This window comes from Salmo salar, chromosome ssa27 (genome assembly GCF_905237065.1).
Source record: "Salmo salar chromosome ssa27, Ssal_v3.1, whole genome shotgun sequence".
NCBI classification, from domain to species: Eukaryota; Metazoa; Chordata; class Actinopteri; order Salmoniformes; family Salmonidae; genus Salmo; species Salmo salar.
This window is the reverse complement of record NC_059468.1, coordinates 4,627,540-4,648,943: the sequence shown is the minus strand read 5'-3', so window position 1 is coordinate 4,648,943 and position 21,404 is coordinate 4,627,540. Positions and strand designations below refer to the sequence as shown.

The window sequence follows — 21,404 nt, the reverse complement described above, 5'->3', positions numbered from 1 at the left end:
CAGCCAACACTGCAGGAGGGATGGGATCCATGTAGGTTTTACTTTAACTTGTTTCTAAGTTACGGAGATGCAAATGTAAACAACATTGCCAAAGGTATGAAAAAAGTTATGTTGAAAGGTAGGCTATGTAATTGATGGTATACTGAGAGATTTTATCACCATGAAAGCACTGGATGAGTAACAACATATTCTCTTACTGACTTACTGAAAACACGTCACTGAAATGTATTATTGAAATACACATGCTTAGAATAGTAACTGTGGGAACTTTGCAGTGACACATATGATTTATTATAATGCAATCTGGAATACATCACAGTCAGACATGGAGCAAACAATGTGGATTTAAGTCTTTCCCAGGTGATTGATGCATTGGACAGCCGAGTTGGGGTCAACTCCATTTAAATTGTCTCAGTCTCCAGTATCTATGCTGCAATAGTCTATGTGCAGGGGAGATAGGGTCAGTCTGTTATATCTGGTGTAATTCTCATGTCTTATCTGGTGTCCTGTGAATTAAAAAATGCTCCCTTTAATTCTCTCGCTCTCTCTCTCCCCCTTCTCTCCCTCTCCTCCCGGAGGACCTGAGACCATGCCTCAGGACTACTTGGCCTGATGACTCCTGGCTGTCCCCAGTCCACCTGGTCGTGCTGCTGCTCCAGTTTCAACTGTTCTGCCTGTGGCTAGGGAACCCTGACCTATTCACCGGACGTGCTACCTTGTCACGGACCTGCTGTTTTCGTCTCTTTCTCTCTCTTTCTCTCTCTCTCCCGCACCTGCTGTCTCGACCTCTGAATGCTCGACTATAAAAAGCCAACTGACATTTACTCGAGGTACTGACCTGTTGACCCTGCAGGTCATCTATGAACGTTTGAACATCTTGAAGAACAATCTGGCCTTAAATGGCCATGTACTCTTAGAATCTCCACCCGGCACAGCCAGAAGAGGACTGGCCACCCCTCAGAGCCTGGTTCCTCTTTAGGTTTCTTCCTAGGTTCTGGCCTTTCTAGGGAGTTTTTCCTTGCCACCATGCTTCTACATTTGCATTGTTTGCTGTTCGGGGTTTTAGGCAGAGTTTCTGTATAGCACATTGTGACATCTGCTAATGTAAAAAAGGGCTTAATAAATACATTTGATTGATTGAATTCCAGTCAATTCAGAAAGTAAACCAAATTCCAATTCCAAATTTTCCTCATTGAAAAGCATTGAAGAGAATTGGAGTTTCAGTGTTGTAAGAATATTTTGAAGATAAATACATAATGCAGACGACGAGAGGTCAATAGATTACTAATGATCAATGGAAATAGTGTTTTTCCTGTAATAGGGGATTAATGTTAATGGGTCAGAGACATGGGAGGAATTTCAGTCTGGGACTCATAGCTACAAGGCAAGTTCTCATTGGTCCAAATTGTTTATACATTGAATCTGAAATAGGGTACTTGTTATTTGGCCATTGGCCCAGTTTTATTGCAAGGAATTCTAATTGGTCAACCACAGGTTAGGGCTGGGTTATAAAACTACATCCTGTCCCTTTGTTCTGGGGAGAGAATCACGGGAGAGAATCACAGAAGGGAATCACCAGAGAGAATCATGGGAGAGAATCACTGAGGACAGGGGAGCATGAACATCTACCTCCCCGTATGATTTGATCTCTTTGAATAAACCTATTTTCCTCCCCCTGATTTGCTTTGGGATCTGTATTATTGAAGAAAACTCAACAACTGCTAACAGTGTACTTCCTGAATTGACAGGATTTTTTTATGGAATTGACCCCAACCCTGGTGGAAAGTTCGGCAGGTCCGAGAAGGAAGAAACATCAATCCCTCGTACTCATGTTACCATTCACCGGACACAAAGGATCAAATCAAATTGTATCGGTCGGGTACACATATTTTGAAGATGCTATTGTGAGTGTAGCGAAATGTTTATGTTCCTAGCACCAACAGTGCACTAATACCTAACAATACACGTTAAATTCAAAAGAAAGGAATTAAGAAATATAGACATATTACAATGAGCAAGGTCAGAGTCCGGAATATAAATATATATGGGGGGATGTTTTTCAGCAGCAGGGACTGGGAGACTAGTCAGGATTGAGGGAAAGATTAACAGAGCAAAGTACAACGAGATCCTTGATGAAAACCTGCTCCAGAGCGCTCAGGACCTCAGACTGGGGTGATGGTTCATCTTCCAACAGGACAACGACCGTAAGCACACAGCAAAGACAACACAGGAGTGACTTCGGGACAAGTCTCTGCATGTCCTTGAGTGGCCCAGCCAGAGCCCGGACTTGAACCCAATCGAACATCTCTGGAGACCTGAAAATAGCTGTGCAGCGACACTCCCCATCCAACCTGACATAGCCTGAGAGGATAAGCTTTGACTAGAATAAGGTGCATATACATATGAAGTGGGGAAAACAGTATGTAAACATTATTAAAGTGACCAGTGTTCAATCATATATGGCAGTAGTCTCTGAGGTGGAAGGGTTGAGTACGGGGTGGTAGCCGGCTAGTAACAGTGTCTAAAGTTCAGGGCCGGGATACTGGGCAGAGGCCGGCTAATGGTGACTATTTAACTGTCTGATGGCCTGGATGTAGAAGCAGTTTTTCAGTCTCTCCGTCCCTTTGATGCACCTGTACTGTCACTGCCTTCTAGATGGTAGCGGGGTGAACAGGCCATGGCTCGGGTAGTTGAAGGCCTACTGTACAGGGCATTGTATAGCCTACCTTCTGATACATTGTGATCAATGATGTTACAAGAGTATAAATAACAAAATACTTGCAATGGCTGAATCTTAATGTACCACTATTGACATTGACGGCACACTTGTGGTAGAACAGCTTACCACTATTCTGATGAGGAACAATACAGTAGGTGCAGCTTCCCATTGCACTGCGAGCAGCCCTGAAATAGACCACATCTGTGCCAATCAATATGGAACCACTTAACGCCAGTCAGCTACCCGAGTTGCCCACACACACACACACACACACACGCGCGCGCGCGCGCACACACATGCACACACGCCCCCTCCCAACCAACCCTGTACCTCACATACCCTAACATACAGAAGTGATTACAATTCACGTCATTAGCGCTGTACCAGCCACTCAGGGATATTAGAGGGGGTCTTTACCTTTATATTTCTCCCTGACGTTCTCATACGCCTGTACATAGTTCTGCTCCTCTGCATGGGCTGGCCGGCTGGCTGGATCATACATGGACATGGCCCTGGCTGCCACTGTAGTAGGGTCAGGTCACCCTCTCTCGTTCCTCTGATCGTTCTTTTTTTCCCCCCACTGTCTGCTGTCCAGTAACTTTTTAAAAGTACAGTGGTATCTGCTGGTCCCCCTTTCCTTCTCTCACGCGCACTCTCTCAGTGGGGCGGCATGTAGCCTAGTGGTTAAGAGTGTTGGCCCAGTAATCAAAAGGGCGCTGGTTCGAATCCCTGAGATGACTAGGCTGTGCTCTTGAACAAGGCGCTAAAACCTAATTGCTATGGATAAGAGTGTCTGCTAAATGACTAAAATGTAAATGTAGGCTATTCCCTTTAAAGCAGTGGATTTGATTCCAGACCACTAGCACCACCACTCCCCTCCTCTCTCTGCTTGAGAAATACCAACACACACAACAGGCCCTCCTCTTAAAGGCACAGAGGCAGACACTGAGATCTCCCACACAATCAGAGTCGGTCAAACCCCCCACCCCTCCCATACAGACACTCACACAGCTACCTCAACGAGAAACAAGTGACTAAGCTACATGGGGCTACACAAGTTCCTCTAACAGAGGGGAAACAGAGAGCACACAAGGGGTATCAGATGCATCACAACTTCCCATCCACACATAGCTTTAACACCCAGCACTCTACACCACACCTTCCCAGAACTGGATGACGACAGATTACATATAAAGACTGATGCCAGAGAACCACACCTCTTCAAAAGATGATAACCCTGATACAACTTGTAGCTGTAGTATACCAGAGATAATGCCAATATGCTGTCCATTTCAGAAAAGTCCCCAGAAGGTTATTGGATTTAAGAATTTCAGCTGCAACTGAAGCAGCACCAAAATACAATGGAGAGATACCAAACAAACTACATTTTCAACAAACGACATGATTGCATGCTACAGCTCAGTTACAAATGATTCACATGATATGCAAAAACAATACATGTTTTGTCTATGTGCGTGAAGAGTTAATGAACTTAAATAGCCATTTTATTGGCAAATGTTTGTTTCTTTGCCCTTCTCTGTGAGTTTTAGCCTGTTGGAAAATCCAATGCAAAGTGCAAACCTGATCTTGATAGTAAACAGAGAGACTCAAGAAATCTGTACATCACAACTAAAAGAGCCACGGTGGATGCCAAGACATGTTGCATCATCAATGGAACCTTCCTGAAAGGAAACTGCGCTTGGGAAGCATGTCAGAGTTCTCTCCATCAGGAAAAGAGAGAGCGAAATAGGAGGAAATGTACTAGAATGACCCTAATACAGGAGGAATTGGAAACATTATGGCACTGCACTGACAGAACATTCTTCTTCAAGGTGCTTGTGTGTGTATGTTTGCATTGTGTATTTGTGTGTGTAAGTGTGTATTGTGTGTGTGTGTGTGTGTGTGTGTGTAAGTGTGTATTGTGTATTCGTGTGTGTGTATGTGTGTGTGTGTAAGTGTGTATGTGTGTGTGTAAGTGTGTGTAAGTGTGTATTTGTGTGTGTGTGTGTATTGTGTATTTGTGTGTGTAACCACGCATGTGCATTTGTGTTCTTAAAACTTCATTATAGTGAAGGGTATGTAAACACATATGGATGCAATGTGATCTGCATCCTGACAGACTTCATTCAGCAGAGTGATTAGGAGAGGAAGTCTTCACCAAGTTCAAACTAGTAAACAAGATCAACTGCCGAAATGTACTAATTGCAAAATATTTACCATGTCTGGTATGTGAAAATATTTCAACATTATGATTCACTAACCTAGTGCATAGCAAGGTAACTAGTTGAAGGACATGTAGCCTAGCCCAGATAACCAAGGTCATTATGACCTCAGAGGAAGAAGATTCTCCCTTTGTTAGAGTGCCTGCCTTGGGCCCTCATGACTGACTGTGCTGCCAGGCAGCTACCCCTCCCATGCCTCAGTAACTACATTGGCTATGGAGCACAGTAGTTCTACTGTCTTATCTTAAAACATCAAAAGAAGGCAGGAGGATCAAACTAAATATTTAAGATGGACACTGTCCTCAGTGTTCATTGATTGTAGCCATGTATTCTTTCTGATCTGTTCAGTAACAACACACTTTTTTTACAGCCTCTGTAATAAATCTGGTTGATGTCTTCCTTGAAGGTTGAACGCTAATAGAAAGGAAAAGCTTTACACTTACATACGTTTCTCAGGTTTTGCTTGGCTTTCATTACCTAGACATGGTCCCCACACAGCAAATGAAGGGAATGTTGTTTGTAAGGCTATATATGCTATAAACAAGGTAGTTGGGGTCCTGGATGCTGATTGGCTGAAAGCCGTGGTACTGTATATCAGATAATATACTATGGGTATGATGCAAAATTACTTGTTTATTGTTCTAATTACATTGGTAACCAGTTTATACATGTAACAGCAATAAGGCAACTCAGAGGTTTATGGAAAATATACCATGGCTAAGGGCTGTATCCATGCACCATGCGCTGTGTTTTGCCTAAGAACAGCCCCCTGCCGTGGTACAGTATATGGGCCATATACCACACACCCTTGGGTCTTATTGCTTAATTAACTGTAGATCTAGTCTAAAGTAGTAGTACAGCTGAAGTTGCCGTCCTGAAACGTATTTTTAAGATTACAGCTGAGTTAGGTTGGCACAGAAAAACGACCCCAAAGCATGCCTATCTGGGTATCAAGGCTTCTTTGAGACCTGAAGCCACTTTGATGCATAAAATCTTGAACAGAGATCAAACAAATCATACTAGAGATACTTTAGCTTTGGCTACTGTCCTCTTGTGGCATCAGCGAGCATTACATGGGTCAGCAGCCTCTGTTAGCACGGCAGAATCCCCCCTCACTGCACTTATGTACAGTATGTATGGGATTCCCTATGATGTCTTTTCCGGCACACAGTGCGGTGGACATTATGACGTCTTGATGGACTAAGACCCAGTGGGCACAGAGAGAAGGGCTACATCCTAAATGACAACCTATTCCCTATAAAGTGCATTTATTTTTACCCCTGGTTAAAATTAGTGCACTATGCAGGTATGCCATTTAGGACATAGAAGGTCTGACTTGTGTGAAACTACTTACATTGCAGGTTCTGATGTATGGTTACTTGTTTATACCACTTTCTAGTAGAATCCCTCAGCGGCTCATTCACATGTAGCACAGGGGTGCTTTTAGTAGGGTTGAAATAACTATTTGAAAATGATGATGAATAATTCATTGGACATCAGAATGTTCAGAGGAGCAAGTCATGGTCTTCAGTAAATCATGTTTTATATGTCAGTGCATTTACAGCATGTTGACTGAAGTTTTTTACTCCAATCATTCTATGAGAATGTTTGAGAAAAACACCAAAATAAGGATTCTCTCTATCATATACTGTAGTGTACACAAACCTAGGCAATTACCTCTTTGGCAATGCCTCCTCTGAAGGTATAGGGGCAGTCTCCATAATAAGCAAGGCGGTGGACAGAATAAGCAAGGAGGTGGGCAGATCCAAGCTTGAGCTAGCGAGATCCTATTGGTGCATTACAGCATGTATTTGCACATTTCCGTTTTGGAACGCCTACTATGTGAAGTGCACGTGTGCAATACTCAAATCGCCCTTGCACTCCTTCTTAACAACATTTTTAGAAACTTTGCCAAAAGGATCAAGTCTAAGTTTCAGCTAGCTCCATCTTCTCCCACTTCCCACCACTGGACTTCCTCTCCTCACCATATTTGGTGGTGAGAAGTTCTAAACGGATGCTTCAGATTTATACATTCTGTGAGATATCTGTCTCCTTCTATCTGTGGCCTAGTACTGACTAAAAATCATTTTCTGATGGAGATTGTCCACTGAGCTAGCTTTTTAGTTCAGGACTAGGCTTAAATCTGTGTCTGGGAAACCGCCCCTTAGTGTTAAACTAGTTATCTCGTCAGTGAAGACTCTGGATGGTTTTTGGACATGGGATACCATGGTACCACACTAACACTGCATTCCTCTCATATGCTTATCATAATGCTTGCAACAGTAAACATCTGTCCAGTGAACCTGTCCTCTGTCACATCACTCCAGAAGGAAGGGTTAGTGTTTAATGTGTCCTTATAATTAATCACTGACTAAGGTCACACACCACCAGGGGTGTAATTTATGCAGATAAGTCTGCATAGTTGGGAAATGGGTAATAATTGTCTACACTGGCACCATTAAGTCACCTCCCAAAACCTTGTAAATTTCCCCAGGGTCAAATGCCTGGTATTCCAGGCATAACTGGAAAGTGAAGCATTTGAGATATAACAGACTGCCGATGGCTTGCGTAAAAAGGAACTGGTTTAACTAGCCCAAACCATCTACAGTAACTTCTGACATGTAGGGGTCAATTGAAGAGGCCTGCTCCACTAGGGTCAGAGGTCAGTGAAATGTCTGTGGGAAAGTAGGCTACCACACGACAACCTCCTCAACAAAATATAAGCGTACAGAGTGGTTCTGCTAAAAATAACTTGAGAAAACTATCCACTACCAATAAATGGAGACTATTCTGCAGTCTTTGCACAACAGCCTTTTGTATACAGTACTACTATGGGCAAATTAATTTGCCTGTATGGCCGGCAGCTGTAAAAGCCGCGGGATAACAAACGGTCCTGTCTCCAGTAGTTGTGAGTTAAGGTTGCAGTGGCCTAGCTTGTCAGACATACAGCTGATGTACGAGACCAGTGCTATTGTGACTGCAAACCTGTGAGTCATATAACCACCCCCTTTATCTAAATGCATCTTATGTTTGGCAGCATCCAAACATACGCTCGTAAAACTGACTATGCTACCAATTCTTGACTTCGGTGATGTAATTTACAAAATAGCCTCCAACACTCTTCCCCAGCAAATTGGATGCAGTCTATCACAGTGCCATCTGTTCTGTCACCAAAGCCCCATATACTACCCACCACTGTGACCTGTATGCTCTCGTTAGCTGGCCCTCGCTTCATATTCGTCGCCAAACCCACTGGCTCCAGGTCATCTATAAGTCTCAGCTCACTGGTCACAATAGTAGCACCCGCCCATAGCACTCGCTCCAGCAGGTATATTTCACTGGTCACTCCCAAAGCCAATTCCTCCTTTGGCCGCCTTTCCTTCCAGTTCTCTGCTGCCAATGACTGGAACGAACTGCAAAAATCACTGAAGCTGGAGACTCATATCTCCCTCACTAACTTTAAGCACCAGCTTTCAGAGCAGCTCACAGATTACTGCACCTGTACATAGCCCATCTGTAAACAGCCCATCCAACTACCTCATCCCCATACAGTTATTTATTTTGCTCCTTTGCACCCCAGTATCTCTACTTGCACACTCATCTTCTGCACATCTATCACTCCAGTGTTTAATTGCTATATTGTAATTATTTCGCCACTATGTCCTATTTATTGCCTTAACTCCCTTATCCTACCTCATTAGCACACATTGTATATAGACTTTTTCTATTGAATTATTGACTGTATGTTTGTTTATTCCATGTGTAACTCTGTGTTGTTGTTTGTGTCGCACTGCTTTGCTTTATCTTGGCCAGGTCGCAGTTGTAAATGAGAACTTATTCTCAACTAGCCTACATGGTTAAATAAAGGTGAAATAAAATGTATTTTTTTTTTTTTAGATGCCCTGGTCATACCATTTAATTTCAATGAGCATCTGTCTGGTCTACTTCTGTATGTACTATGTTATCAATTACTCTCAGCCCACTTCTTTAGCCTACACATTGACATTGGTCAATCAAAACCATATTTCCCTCTATCACACAGAATATAAATATTCAACAGCAATATATATCCTTATCTACGCCATAGCTGTGAAGCATAATTCCCTGACAATCTTCACTGCAGGGAGACCACCATGCTGCACTACTCAATAAGAGCCACAGGGTGTTAGCCAAGAGAGCCTACTTGTAACACCCATCCCTGTACAGGACAGAACTAGCAGCAAGTTATAATTAAACAGACATAACTAAGCAGATTAGAATAGATCATTGCTTTTAAATAAATGTTTGATACAGTTTGTAAAATTTGGGTCACAGCCAGAGTCAGCCAATTAACCGGTGTCCTTGGAGAAATTGTGGTTAAGTGCCTTGCTTAAGGGCACAACTGCCCAACGCTGTAACCTCGAGGCTACCTGCCGCCGTGCAGCTGAGTGAACATAAATGAAAATAAAAAGCTTTCAAAAGAACCCAATCTTATCTCCAAACTGCATCTTCCAACTCTTGTTGTGCTGACCAATGATAATATCCAGTCACAATGCTACTGCAGTCTAAGGACCCCACCCCACTGAATCAAATCAATACGGTTTATTCCAAAGAGAGAATCTGAGAGTCAGTGCCTGCTGACACAGCAACATAATCACACCACAATATCAGTGGCCAGACACAGACTGTGTCCCAAATGGCACCCTATTTCCTATATAGCGCACTTATTTTGAAGTCGCAGTGTCATATAGTGGACTCGAAGTTGGAACCAAGGAAGGAGAGCCCTGAGATTGACAGAGACAAGCTCTGACAGCCTAATACACCCTTTGGAATTCAAATGGGAAACTTAGAGTTGTTACCATAATAGCTTAGCTCCTAAATCCTCATTAGCAATGCAATGGCAATGTCATTACTGAATCACAAGCTGTATAAAACACTTAGAGAACCTTCATGAGAGCACCTGTTAAGATTAATGTATCAGTCCTCTGCTCTTGTCCAAAAGTGTGCGATGTGCGGCATAGTATAGTGTATCTGATTAATGGTCTGTGTGTGTGTGTGTGTGTATTTTACCAGGCAGGTCAATTAAGAACAAATTATTTCTGACTCAGTCCTCTCTGTGTGCGTCCCACGCTCTTTTAGTCCAAGCTTACCTGCGATACGGAGAACGGCCCTCTCCGCCGAGTCCAGCACGTGCACGTCTCCGGAGGTAGACTTGGAGCGTTTGATCTGGTGGTGTTTGGAGAGGTTCCAGGGCATGGTGTCTCCTGGGAATGGAGAGCTGCTCTGCTCACTGGAGCTCTCCTCAGATGCAGCCCTCACCAACGGATACCTCTTAGTATTCTCCTTAAGTTCCTCCATGGCCTGCATGAGCAACAAAGGAATAATGAATATGTGCTGTATAGGATGGTGGGAAAACACAAGGGTGTGTTGTGCTGTGGACTCTAAGTTCAATGGAGCACCTTGGTACCTAAAATAGTAAATTCTCCTACTAGGTGATAACATATAGACTAGATGGATTACATGCCTAGTGTATATTAGTACTGGGGGGAACACAGAAAATCAGGTTCAGAAACTGTACAAAGATAACCACTTCAGCTAGATAAACTAAAATATAACCTTGTACAGATAGTCGACTGTAAATGGTCCGAGTGAGAAAGTGAGCATTCTTAAGCTACACTCTCCGTGATGATGCACCAAGTAAGCTAGCCTCCTTTTCAGCTGAGTCACCATACAGTACTCAAGCTGCTCTCCACAGGGGCGCTGGCTGCCTCACCAGCCCGGCGCTGATTGGACGAGAGCAGACAGGACCATTGTCCCAAGGGTAACCAGGCATAGAGCGCATCAGGCACGGTTTACACAGTGGCTATGATATCAGCGTAGCCTATCCCTCCACCGGCTAGGATAGCAAAGTGACAGCAACAACACGCTTTAATAAAACCTATGCTACATACAGTATCAACACATAGGCTATGCAACATCACATGCTGTAAGATAGCTTACTGTATTCCTGTCTAGTAGGAATCTTCAATAATATAGAGCAATGGGCACGTAATGAACATGCAAAAAAAGAAATCACCAACTTTGGTAAGTAAAGTGATAACACCGATCACTATGTTAAGTAAAGTAATACTGTGAAGGAAAATGTTACGTTTGTGCTTTTCTAATAACTAATTCAACTGGGTTCATGCAAATGACAGTGAGGATTCCTCTCAGGCATCAATCAATCAGCATAAGCAATTTAGCAGGACGCTCAGAACACTGTTTTGAGAATGGAAAGGAATATTTCAGTTTCAAGGTCTCAGCTTAGAGAGAAGAAGTCTCGTGAGGTATTGGTCAGTCACATGCATGAACCAAAAGTTAATGATGAATTAATGATTAATAATGTAAATCATGCACATATAACTTGTCTATGTAAGCAGTAAATAAGAGAAAAACGAGACTGCCCCGATGGAGCTCACATCAGACCGGTACTTGAGGCAGATGAACCTGTAGCCATATTACTTCAACGGTGTTTAACAAGAGATCCTCTCTAAGCTTTACAGGAATGTGGTTCTGAAAATAAACGGAAACTCCACCTTTGGCATTTTTGTGTTTTCTGTATGTGTTATAACCACGTATTGCTACCACTGTATCAAAGGTATTATCTAAGTGAGTTTCAAAGATTGTCAGAATATAAATGTCATTTGTTATTAGCAGATTACTGATTTTATGAATCTTGTTTCTTAACCTCTTGGTTTTTGAAAAAATTCGTGCCCATTTTAAATGGCCTCCTACTCAAACTCAGAAGCTAGGATATGCATATAATTAATACTTGTGGATGGAAAACACCCTAAAGTTTCTAAAACTGTTTGAATGGTGTCTGTGAGTATAACAGAACTCATATGGCAGTCAAAACCCCGAGACCGATCGTAACAGGATGTGGAATTCTGAATTGTGGACTCAACTTCACATCTTTGCCTATTAATCACACCGTGAGCTATGGTTCATTGAGCACTTCCTATTGCTTCCACTAGATGTCCCCAGTCTTCACAAAGTGGTTTGAGTCTCCTACTGTTAAAACTGAATGAATGAGACGCTGTTGAAATTGGTCACGAGGAGGGCCATCACCATTATGACGCCGGCGGCCCCGTCTACCCTCCCCTTTCGAAACGTTTTGAAACACAATGCAATCGTCCCCCTCGAATCTTATTGGATCTCTTGTTGAAACAGGCCCTGAAGATTTATGTTATACAACGTTTGACATGTTTGAACGAACCTAAATGGAAAAAAAATGCTTTTTCTCGAAATAGCTGTCCCGTGGCCGACGGAAGTTTTGGAGCAGCCTTCAGACGCGCTAACAAGAACAAGCTCTTGGAACATAAAGGAGTAATTTTTTCGAACGAAAATACATTTGTTGTGGACCTGGGATTCCTGGAAGTGCTTTCTGATGAAGACAACCAAAGGTAAGGGATTATTGACAATAGTATACAAGACTAGATGTGATATGCGATTGTTCCAAGATGGCGCAGTCCTATATTTACTAGGTAATTTTCTGAGTATCGCATCCCCTTTTATCGCAAAGTGTGATTACCCAGTAAAGTTATTTTTAAATCTGGTATTACAGGTGCTTTCAAGAGATATTCATCTATAAATCTTACAATGACAATATTACATTTTAAAAATGTTTTCGAATAGTAATTTAGTAAATTGTAGCACTGTTTCACCTGATGCATTTGAGGGAAAATAGTTAGTCAACGTTACGCACCGATGTAAAATGCTGTTTTTATATATAAATATGAACTTTATCGAACAAAAGAATGCATGTATTGTGTAACATGATGTCCTAGGAGTGTCATCTGATGAAGATTGTCAAAGGTTAGTGCTGCATTTAGCTGTTTTTTGGTTATTTGTGATGCATGTGGTTGGTCGGAAAATGGCTATGTGGCTACTTTTACGATATACTCCTCTAACATAATCTAATGTTTTGCTTTTGCTGTAAAGCCTTTTTGAATTCGGACAACGTGGTTCGATTCAGGAGAGGTGTATCTATAAAACGATATAATTTGAATATTTTTTTTATTATTTTTTTTATTATAAAATTTTGTTATGCTAATGGGGATATGATTTTTCGCTGGAGGCCGCACAGGGGTTAAACTACATATGTTAACGTGGGCTATTTTTAGCACTTTTCTGGAATGCTTGATAGTTTGCATTTCTTTACTGGGAAGCTTAGCAGAAGTAGACATGCTCATGTTATTTATGTTAGTGCAGGGTAAGCTGCACACACTGGACTTCCTCTAGGGCAAACCACCTCAGTGCTAACAGTATAAATCTGGTTCATAATCACATGATTACTGCATACAACAGCTGTAGGGTCAGCAGAGGCATTCAGGGCAGTTAGAGGGACATAAATTAGGTGACTTGCATTGTGTCTTCCAACGCCAATGGGATAATGTACATTTGCTGAATCATTATGACAACTCAGTGACACAATGTTAGGGATTAACTGAGCTGGGCTTCAATCTTTGATAAATCATTGTCTCAACGCAGCCTTATAATGCTGTGAAAGGATCCAGGAACACAAATGATTTGGTTGGCTCCAATCCTCCTTATAGAACAAGCATCTGCTGTCTGCTGAAATGTTTAATGCCACGATTTAGGGAGGGGACAGGGCCAGATATTATGGGGCGTTTGTTGGTGTCAAGCAGAGAGCCAATCAGTTCTTTAAAATCCATCTTCAGCTGTTCTGAGCTGCCATTCATAATGTCATTGAATCCAACATGAACTATGATAGACTCAATTTGCTGATGCAGGTTTAAAATGTCTGGGAGCAGTTTATTGATGTCCTGTACTTGTGCTCCTCATGCTACAGGGAGTGAGACATTTCTCACCATTGAACTGCCCAATATACCCCTCACACAATTCCCCCCTTACGGGCCCACGAGAAGCAGGATAGCGTAAGCCCGCTGTCCAGACCTCCCACAGCAGGTAGTGCCCCGTCAGGTCCAGAGAGCGGGAAAGGAGCCGAACTCGACGATGAAGCCACTGCTGTAGTCAGCGTAGTTGGAGTCAGCACAGCCGTCGCTGACACGAGCAATCTCAGCGGTGAAGGCGCAGGTAGATCCGGCACCAGTGCAGCAGAGCTATTCCTTATGTCAATCTTCTACGAACCTCTCCCAGTCACTCCCATCCACTTAGCAGCATGCCACTGCCTTCGGTTTCCACAACTTGTGACATGGGACCAGCACTGACTGGAACAAATCTTATTGCTGTTCTCTGTCTACTCCACTACAAGATGGAGGAGGAGATGCAGATGGAGACAACTTCCTATGCAGGGAAGTTCCAGGTATTACAGTCCATTCGGATAGGGACAGATTGGTTGGGGAAACATCCATCAGACATCCAGTCACAGGAGTTGATAACGAGAAAGTTTAATTGCATTTTTCTCATAAATTCGCTCAGAATTGAAATTTGCTATCTAAGCATAGCTACCTCATTCTTATAATCCTCAACTAGTAAACAATTGCCGCATTGGAACTCTGGATTGTCAATATTGTCCCGGACAAGAGCGTAATAAACACAGCTTCTACAGCGCTGGAAACGTTTGTTAGCTATTCCAGGCAAAACGGGCGCCATTGCAACCTATCTATCTAGCTAGCTGGCTAGTTGGTAACAGGTTTTGATGCAAATACTGATGAACAAAATACAATTAAAACAAAATAAAACTTGGGAAACAACAGACCAAAGCAACAGGTTGAGGCACAGGAGATATGAGTTTGTGGCAAGAAATGACACGTGACAGGTGGTGACTAAGGCATGTCAAGGGAAAATTACCCCCATAAGCACAAAATATGACTGACCCTGTCCAGTCTGTCTGCACTTGTCTATGTAATATAGTGTGTGGTTAGCAACAACAACTACTGAAAGTAATAACTGAGGACACAGAGCGGGATCTGAGGGTAGACCCTGGTCGAAAGTAGTGCACTATATAGGGGATAGGGTGGCATTTAAAATATTTAACAAGTTGTCCTTTTCAGATAATACCATATATTCACGTCACCAAATAATTGATTAAAACACACTGTTTTGCAATGAAGGTCTACAGTAGCCTCAAAAGCACTCTGTAGGATAGCACCATGGTGTAGCCGGAGGACAGCTAGCTTCCGTCCTCCTCTGGATACATTGACTTCAATAGGAGGCTCATGGTTCTCACCCCCTTCCATAGACTTACACAGTAATTATGACAACTTCAGGGGGACGTCCTCCAACCTATCAAAGCTCTTGCAGCATGCACTGACATGTTGTCCACCCAATCAAAGGATCAGAGAATGAATTTAATACTGAAAGCATAAGCTACAGCTAGCGAACACGGCAGTGCATAAAATGTGGTGAGTAGTTGACTGTGGACAATAGTTGAACAGTTTTGAACAAATTTGTTTCTTCCAAAATGAAGGAGAAGCAAGAGAAAGATTTCCTGTTTTAAACTTTCATTTCCACTTACTTAGCAAATGCAGCTATCTAGTTTAGCCTACTCAAACACCCTGCTTAAAGAGAGGGATGCTATGTTAGCTAGCTGGCTGTGACTATCCAACACAACACTGGAACTATTTCAAGTCAAGGTAAGCTTTTGATTTTAGTAATTTATTGCCACCGATTATGATATAATTTGGCTTGGAAAGGTTTTTTCGCCTGGTCACATATAGCTGACGTGTTGTGCATTGAAGTCCACAAGTGAAGGGAAAAGGTGAGAGGAGGAGAGCTTATAGATGTGAGAAGGAATACAACATGGCTGCTATGAAAGTGTTTATGAATGATCAGGGGTGTATTCATTCTGCCGATTCTGTTGAAAAAACGTTTCTTAAACGGAAGCAAACGGAACGAAACAGGGATAAACATACCTGAATATGTCCAATAGAAATTCTTATTTGCAACTGTTGGTTACACTAACGATTACACCCTAGATCAGCTAGATGCAGGCAAGAGCGTGCAAGGCGGTATTGAATGTGTCACTGTCACCTCAATTTTCTCTCGACCAGTGTGCACCTGTAAAATTTTATTCATAGGCTAGCTTGTAGCAACCTCGATGGGTATAGGGAAAATTTGAGTATCATGTAGTAGCCTTAACCTATCGCTATTACATTGAACTGGGTGAATGGAGTATGAATAACAGTCACCAATATGCTCCCTCATCTTAAACGGCACCGACCGCCAATGATGTGTCAAGTTTGAGGGTCTTGTGCAGCTCCTCGTTCCTGTTGTTTGCAGCCATGAATGACGGCCAAAGGATATGCGGGCTTTGGGAATGACTAGTGTCACCTATCTACCTGAGCGCAGGTTGCGATTGGTAGTGGAGATGTTGAGGAGTGAGCTGAGGTAGAGGGGGAACTTGCCTATGAGGGACTTGTAAATAAATTGATACCAGTAGGTCAGGTGTTGGGTATGTAACAAGGGCCAGTTGACCAGGGTGTAAAAGTCACAGTGATGAGTGTTGAAGGGGGCACTCGTAACAAAGAGGATGGCAGTGTGGTATATGACATCAAGTTTATTGAGGGAGGTTTTGGGGGCAAGCATGTAAACTACATTGCCATAGTCCAGGATTGGCAGGATGGTTATTTTTAGGGTGTGCTTGGCGGCGTGGATGAAGGATGCTGTGTTGCTGTACAGGAAACCAATTCTGGATTTAACTTTAGACTGAAGGTGGGTGATGTGGGCAGAGTTGTAGTACTCGAGTCCAGGACCGATTTTCATGACTTGTGACTCGGACTCGCCTTTTCGTGACTTGTACTTAAACTTGGACTGGATAGGCTATGATAAGCAGAATATTAGCAGCACTGGGTGCACAGAGCAGAGAGGGTTCTGTTCTCTAGCAGTGAGAAGGACACGCCACACCGGCACAAACAGCCTACATCAGCTGGTGAGCTGTAGCGACGCAATCGAAGAGTGTGGGCAGGCAGGCCAACAGTGTGCAACTGCAGTCTGTATTTCAGGGCATTCCTGCATGTGGTCATTCCTGCATCTGTTTGTTCTTATATCATTAACATTTAGCTCTAAGTATAAGCAAGTGCAAGCAAATGAGCTGCGACAAGGTAGGCCTTCGTTCAGCACTTCCAAAATGGACACAGACAGAAATTCAGCAAGATGTTGAGGCCTTACCCTTACTCTTCTTTAAGTCACCACATACAGACAGAGTGAGAGAGAGAGAGACGCGGTTAGCCTACCATTTGAAGTATTTTATTAGGCCTATGTGGTCTAAAAAGGAAAGAAAATACAATCACACAGATCCACTTTTATAGCCAATATAACGATGCACAGACAGTGCATTGCGCAAAACAAACCCTTGCAATATCAACTGGAATTATATGGGTCTATTACTGGACTTTTTGATGAAAGAAAAATATTTGAATGAGACTGTCACTGGTAAACGTGGTTACAAACCCAACAACACTATATAGTATCCCTACCTGTTGAGAAAAACACATTGCCTAATTATAATACACAAAGTAAGCAAAACAATAAAATGCATCATTCCAACATCGCCTAAAATAATGAATATGATACTAATGAGATAGACCTATATATGCAATATAACAATTGAGCTGTACAAACTATGGCATAAGGGAACGATGAGTGTATAAGAGACAAGCTGTAATTTTGATTAAGACATTAATGAGTGAGCTAAGACGGACGTAGTCGATATTTCTATAATGGTGTCGGAGGATATGGCTGACGTTTTACGGTTTCCTAACCAACTGTGCTATTTTGTTTGTAACTTTTTTTTAAACTTATTTTGTACATTATGTTGCTACTATCGTCTCTTATGACCCGAAAAGAGCTTCTGGACATCAGAACAGCGATTACTCACCTCGAACTGGAGGAAGATTTTTTCTTCTTTAATGAGTTCGATGCGAAGGATATGCTGGTTTCTTGAGACCAGGCCCAAATCCCCGTCATTTGCATGAAGAAAAGACGGAGAAAAAGGGTGGGAGGTCGTGCTGCCTTCTGAGAATTCGTAGGTGAGTGAGTAAGCCTCCACTGCCATCCGTACTATTGGCCAACATGCAGTCATTGGAAAATAAAATGGATGATCTACGATTAAGACTATCCTGCTAACGGGACATTAAAAACTGTAATATCTTATGTTTCACCAAGTCGTGGCTGAACAATGACACGGATAATAAAGAGCTGGCTGGGTTTTCCGTGCTTCGGCAGGACAGAGAAGCAACGTCTGGTAAGACGAGGGGCGGGCGTGTGTCTATTTGTCAATAACAGCTGGTGCGTGATGTCTAATATTAAAGAAGTCTCAACGTATTGCTCACCTGAGGTAGAGTACCTCATAATAAGCTGTAGACCACACTATCTACCAAGAGAGTTCTCATCTATATTATTCGCAGCAATCTCTATACCACCACAAACCAATGCTGGCACAAAAGACCGCACTCAACGAGCTGTATAAGGCCATAAGCAAACAAGATAATGCTCATCTTGAAGCAGCGCACCTACTGGCCGGAAACTTTAATGCAGGCAAACTTAAGACCATTTTACCTAATTTTACATGTGCAACCATAGGAAAAAAACAAAAACTCTAGACCACCTTTACTCCACACACAGAGAGAGACGCATACAAAGCTCTCCCTCACCTTCCATTTGGCAAATATGTCCATAATTCTCTCCTCCTGATTCCTGCTTGTAAAAAAAACTAAAGCAGGAACTACCAGTGACTCGCTCAATATGGAAGTGGTCAGATGACGTGGATGCTACGACTGTTTTGCAGCACAGACTGGAACATGTTCCGGGATTCATCCAATGGCATTAACCTGTTATGGCTAGGGGGCAGTATTTTCACGGCTGGATAAAAAACGTACCCGATTTAATCTGGTTACTACTCCTGCCCAGTAACTAGAATATGCATATAATTATTGGCTTTGGATAGAAAACACTCCAAAGTTTCTAAAACTGTTTGAATGGTGTCTGTGAGTATAACAGAACTCAAATGGCAGGTCAAAACCTGAGAGATTCCTTTACAGGAAGTGGCCTGTCTGACCATTTCTTGAACTTCTTTGCCATCGCTATCTTTTACAAAGGATCTCTGCTCTAACGTGACACTTCCTACGTCTTCCATGGGCGCTCAGAGCCCGGGAAAAACCTGAATGTTGTCATCCCAGCCCCAGGCTGAAACACATTATCGCCTTTCTCAAGTGGCCGATCAAGGGACTGTGGGCTTAGGCGCGTGCCCTGGCCGCCCCCGTCTTTGTGATTTTTCCTCTGTTTGCCGAAAAGGAGATTCCCGGTCGGAATATTATCGCTTTTTTACAAGATAAATTGCATAAAAATTGATTTTAAACAGCGGTTGACATGCTTCGAAGTACGGTAATGGAATATTTAGAATTTTTTTGTCACGAATTGCGCCATGCGCACGACCCTGATTTACCATTTCGGATAGTGTCTGGAACGCACGAACAAAACGCCGCTATTCGGATATAACGATGGATTATTTTGGACCAAACCAACATTTGTTATTGAAGTAGCAGTCCTGGGAGTGCATTCTGACGAAGACAACAAAAGGTAATCAAACTTTTATAATAGTAAATCTGATTTTGGTGAAGGCTAAACTTGCCGGGTGTCTAAATAGCTAGCCCGTGATGGCTGGGCTATGTACTTAGAATATTGCAAAATGTGCTTTCACCAAAAAGCTATTTTAAAATCGGACATATCGAGTGCATAGAGGAGTTCTGTATCTATAATTCTTAAAATAATTATGTTTTTTGTGAACGTTTATCGTGAGTAATTTAGTAAATTGTTAGCAAATTCCCCGGAAGTTTGCGGGGGGTATGCTAGTTCTGAACGTCACATGCTAATGTAAAAAGCTGTTTTTTGATATAAATATGAACTTGATTGAACAAAACATGCATGTATTGTATAACATAATGTCCTAGGTGTGTCATCTGATGAAGATCATCAAAGGTTAGTGCTGCATCTAGCTGTCTTCTGGGTTTTTGTGACATTATATGCTAGCTTGAAAAATGGGTGTCTGATTATTTCTGGCTTGGTACTCTGCTGACATAATCTAATGTTTTGCTTTCGCTGTAAAGCCTTTTTGAAATCGGACAGTGTGGTTAGATAAAGGAGAGTCTTGTCTTTAAAATGCTGTGAAATAGTCATATGTTTGAAAAATTGAAGTTTTTGTATTTTTGAGGAATTTGTAATTCGCGCCACGCCTATCATTGGATATTGGAGCAGGTGTTCCGCTAGCGGAACGTCTAGATGCAAGAGGTTAAGGAGTATACCACCTCAGTCACCGGATTCATCAATAAGTGCATCAACGACGTCGTCCCCACAGTGACCGTACATACATATCCCAACCAGAAGCCATGGATTACAGGCAACATCCGCACCGAGCTAAAGGCTAGAGCTGACGCTTTCAAGGAGCGGGCCACTAATCTGGATGCTTATAAGAAATCCTGCTATGCCCTCAGATAAACCATCAAACAGGCAAAGCGTCAATACAATCCTACTACACCGGCTCTGACACTCATCGGATGTGGCAGGGCTTACAATCTATTACGGACTACAAAGGGAAACCCAGCCGCAAGCTGTCCAGTGACACGCACCTACCAGATGAGCTAAATGCTTTTTATGCTCACTTCGAGGCAAGCAACACCGAAGCATGCATAAGAGCACTAGCTGTTCCGGACGACTGTGTGATCACTCTCTCGGTAGCCAATGTGAGCAAGACCTTTTACCTCTCTGGGATAGGGGGCAGTATATTCACGTCCGGATGAAAAGCGCCCCCCAAAGTAAACTGCCTGCTACTCAGGCCCAGAAGCTAGGATATGCATATAATTAGTAGATTTGGATAGAAAACACTCTAATGTTTCTAAAACTGTTAAAATAATGTCTGTGATTATAACAGAACTGAAATGGCAGTCGAAACCCTTAGGACAAACCATAATGTTTTTTTTTTTTTTTTAAATCAGCATACAACTGATTTCAATGCCTGGCACTTTTTAATTGGGCGAAATCATCCCCAATTGCAGTTCCTAGGGCTTCCACTAGATGTCAACAGTCTTTAGAAAGAGTTTCAGGCTGGTTTTTGTAAAAATGAGGTAGAAGTTGTAGTAGTTCTAAGTGGCTCCCATTTTGGCTGTAGTGTTACCAAGCGCATGGCCAAAAGGACCATTTGTAATGTAACTGGGACATTTTGGAGTGCGAACAGAAGATCTTCAAAGGTAAGGCAAATATTATATCGCTATTTCTGACTTTCATGTCGCAATTCCCTGATTGTAAATGATTTGTTATGCATTTATGTGCTGGACGCTGTCCTCAGATAATCGCTTGGTTTGCTTTCGCCGTAAAGCCTTTTTGAAATCTGACACCTTAGCTGGATTAATAAGAAATTAAGCTTTATTTTGATGTATTGCACTTGTGATTTCATGAAAGTTTAATATTTATAGTAATTTAATTTGAATTTGGCGCTCTGCCATTTCACCGGATGTTGGCCAGGTGGG

General features: G+C 42.4%; 1 protein-coding gene across 10 annotated transcripts in view; it reads right to left on the bottom strand.

The window, feature by feature from the left end:
- The window catches only part of pleca (plectin a), a 214,106-nt gene that overhangs the window by 179,261 nt on the left and 13,441 nt on the right, over positions 1 to 21,404 (bottom strand). For 7 of the 10 annotated variants that reach the window (XM_014177003.2, XM_014177006.2, XM_014177008.2 and 4 more), the window contains exon 2: positions 10,071 to 10,281. In XM_014177003.2, the coding sequence (XP_014032478.1) occupies positions 10,071 to 10,278 (208 nt within the window). In that variant the 5' untranslated portion in view covers positions 10,279 to 10,281. Of the gene's footprint in view, positions 1 to 3,136; positions 3,614 to 10,070; positions 10,282 to 21,404 lie in introns of those variants that run through there. The other 3 variants (XM_014177017.2, XM_014177018.2, XM_045709748.1) reach the window with 1 other exon arrangement.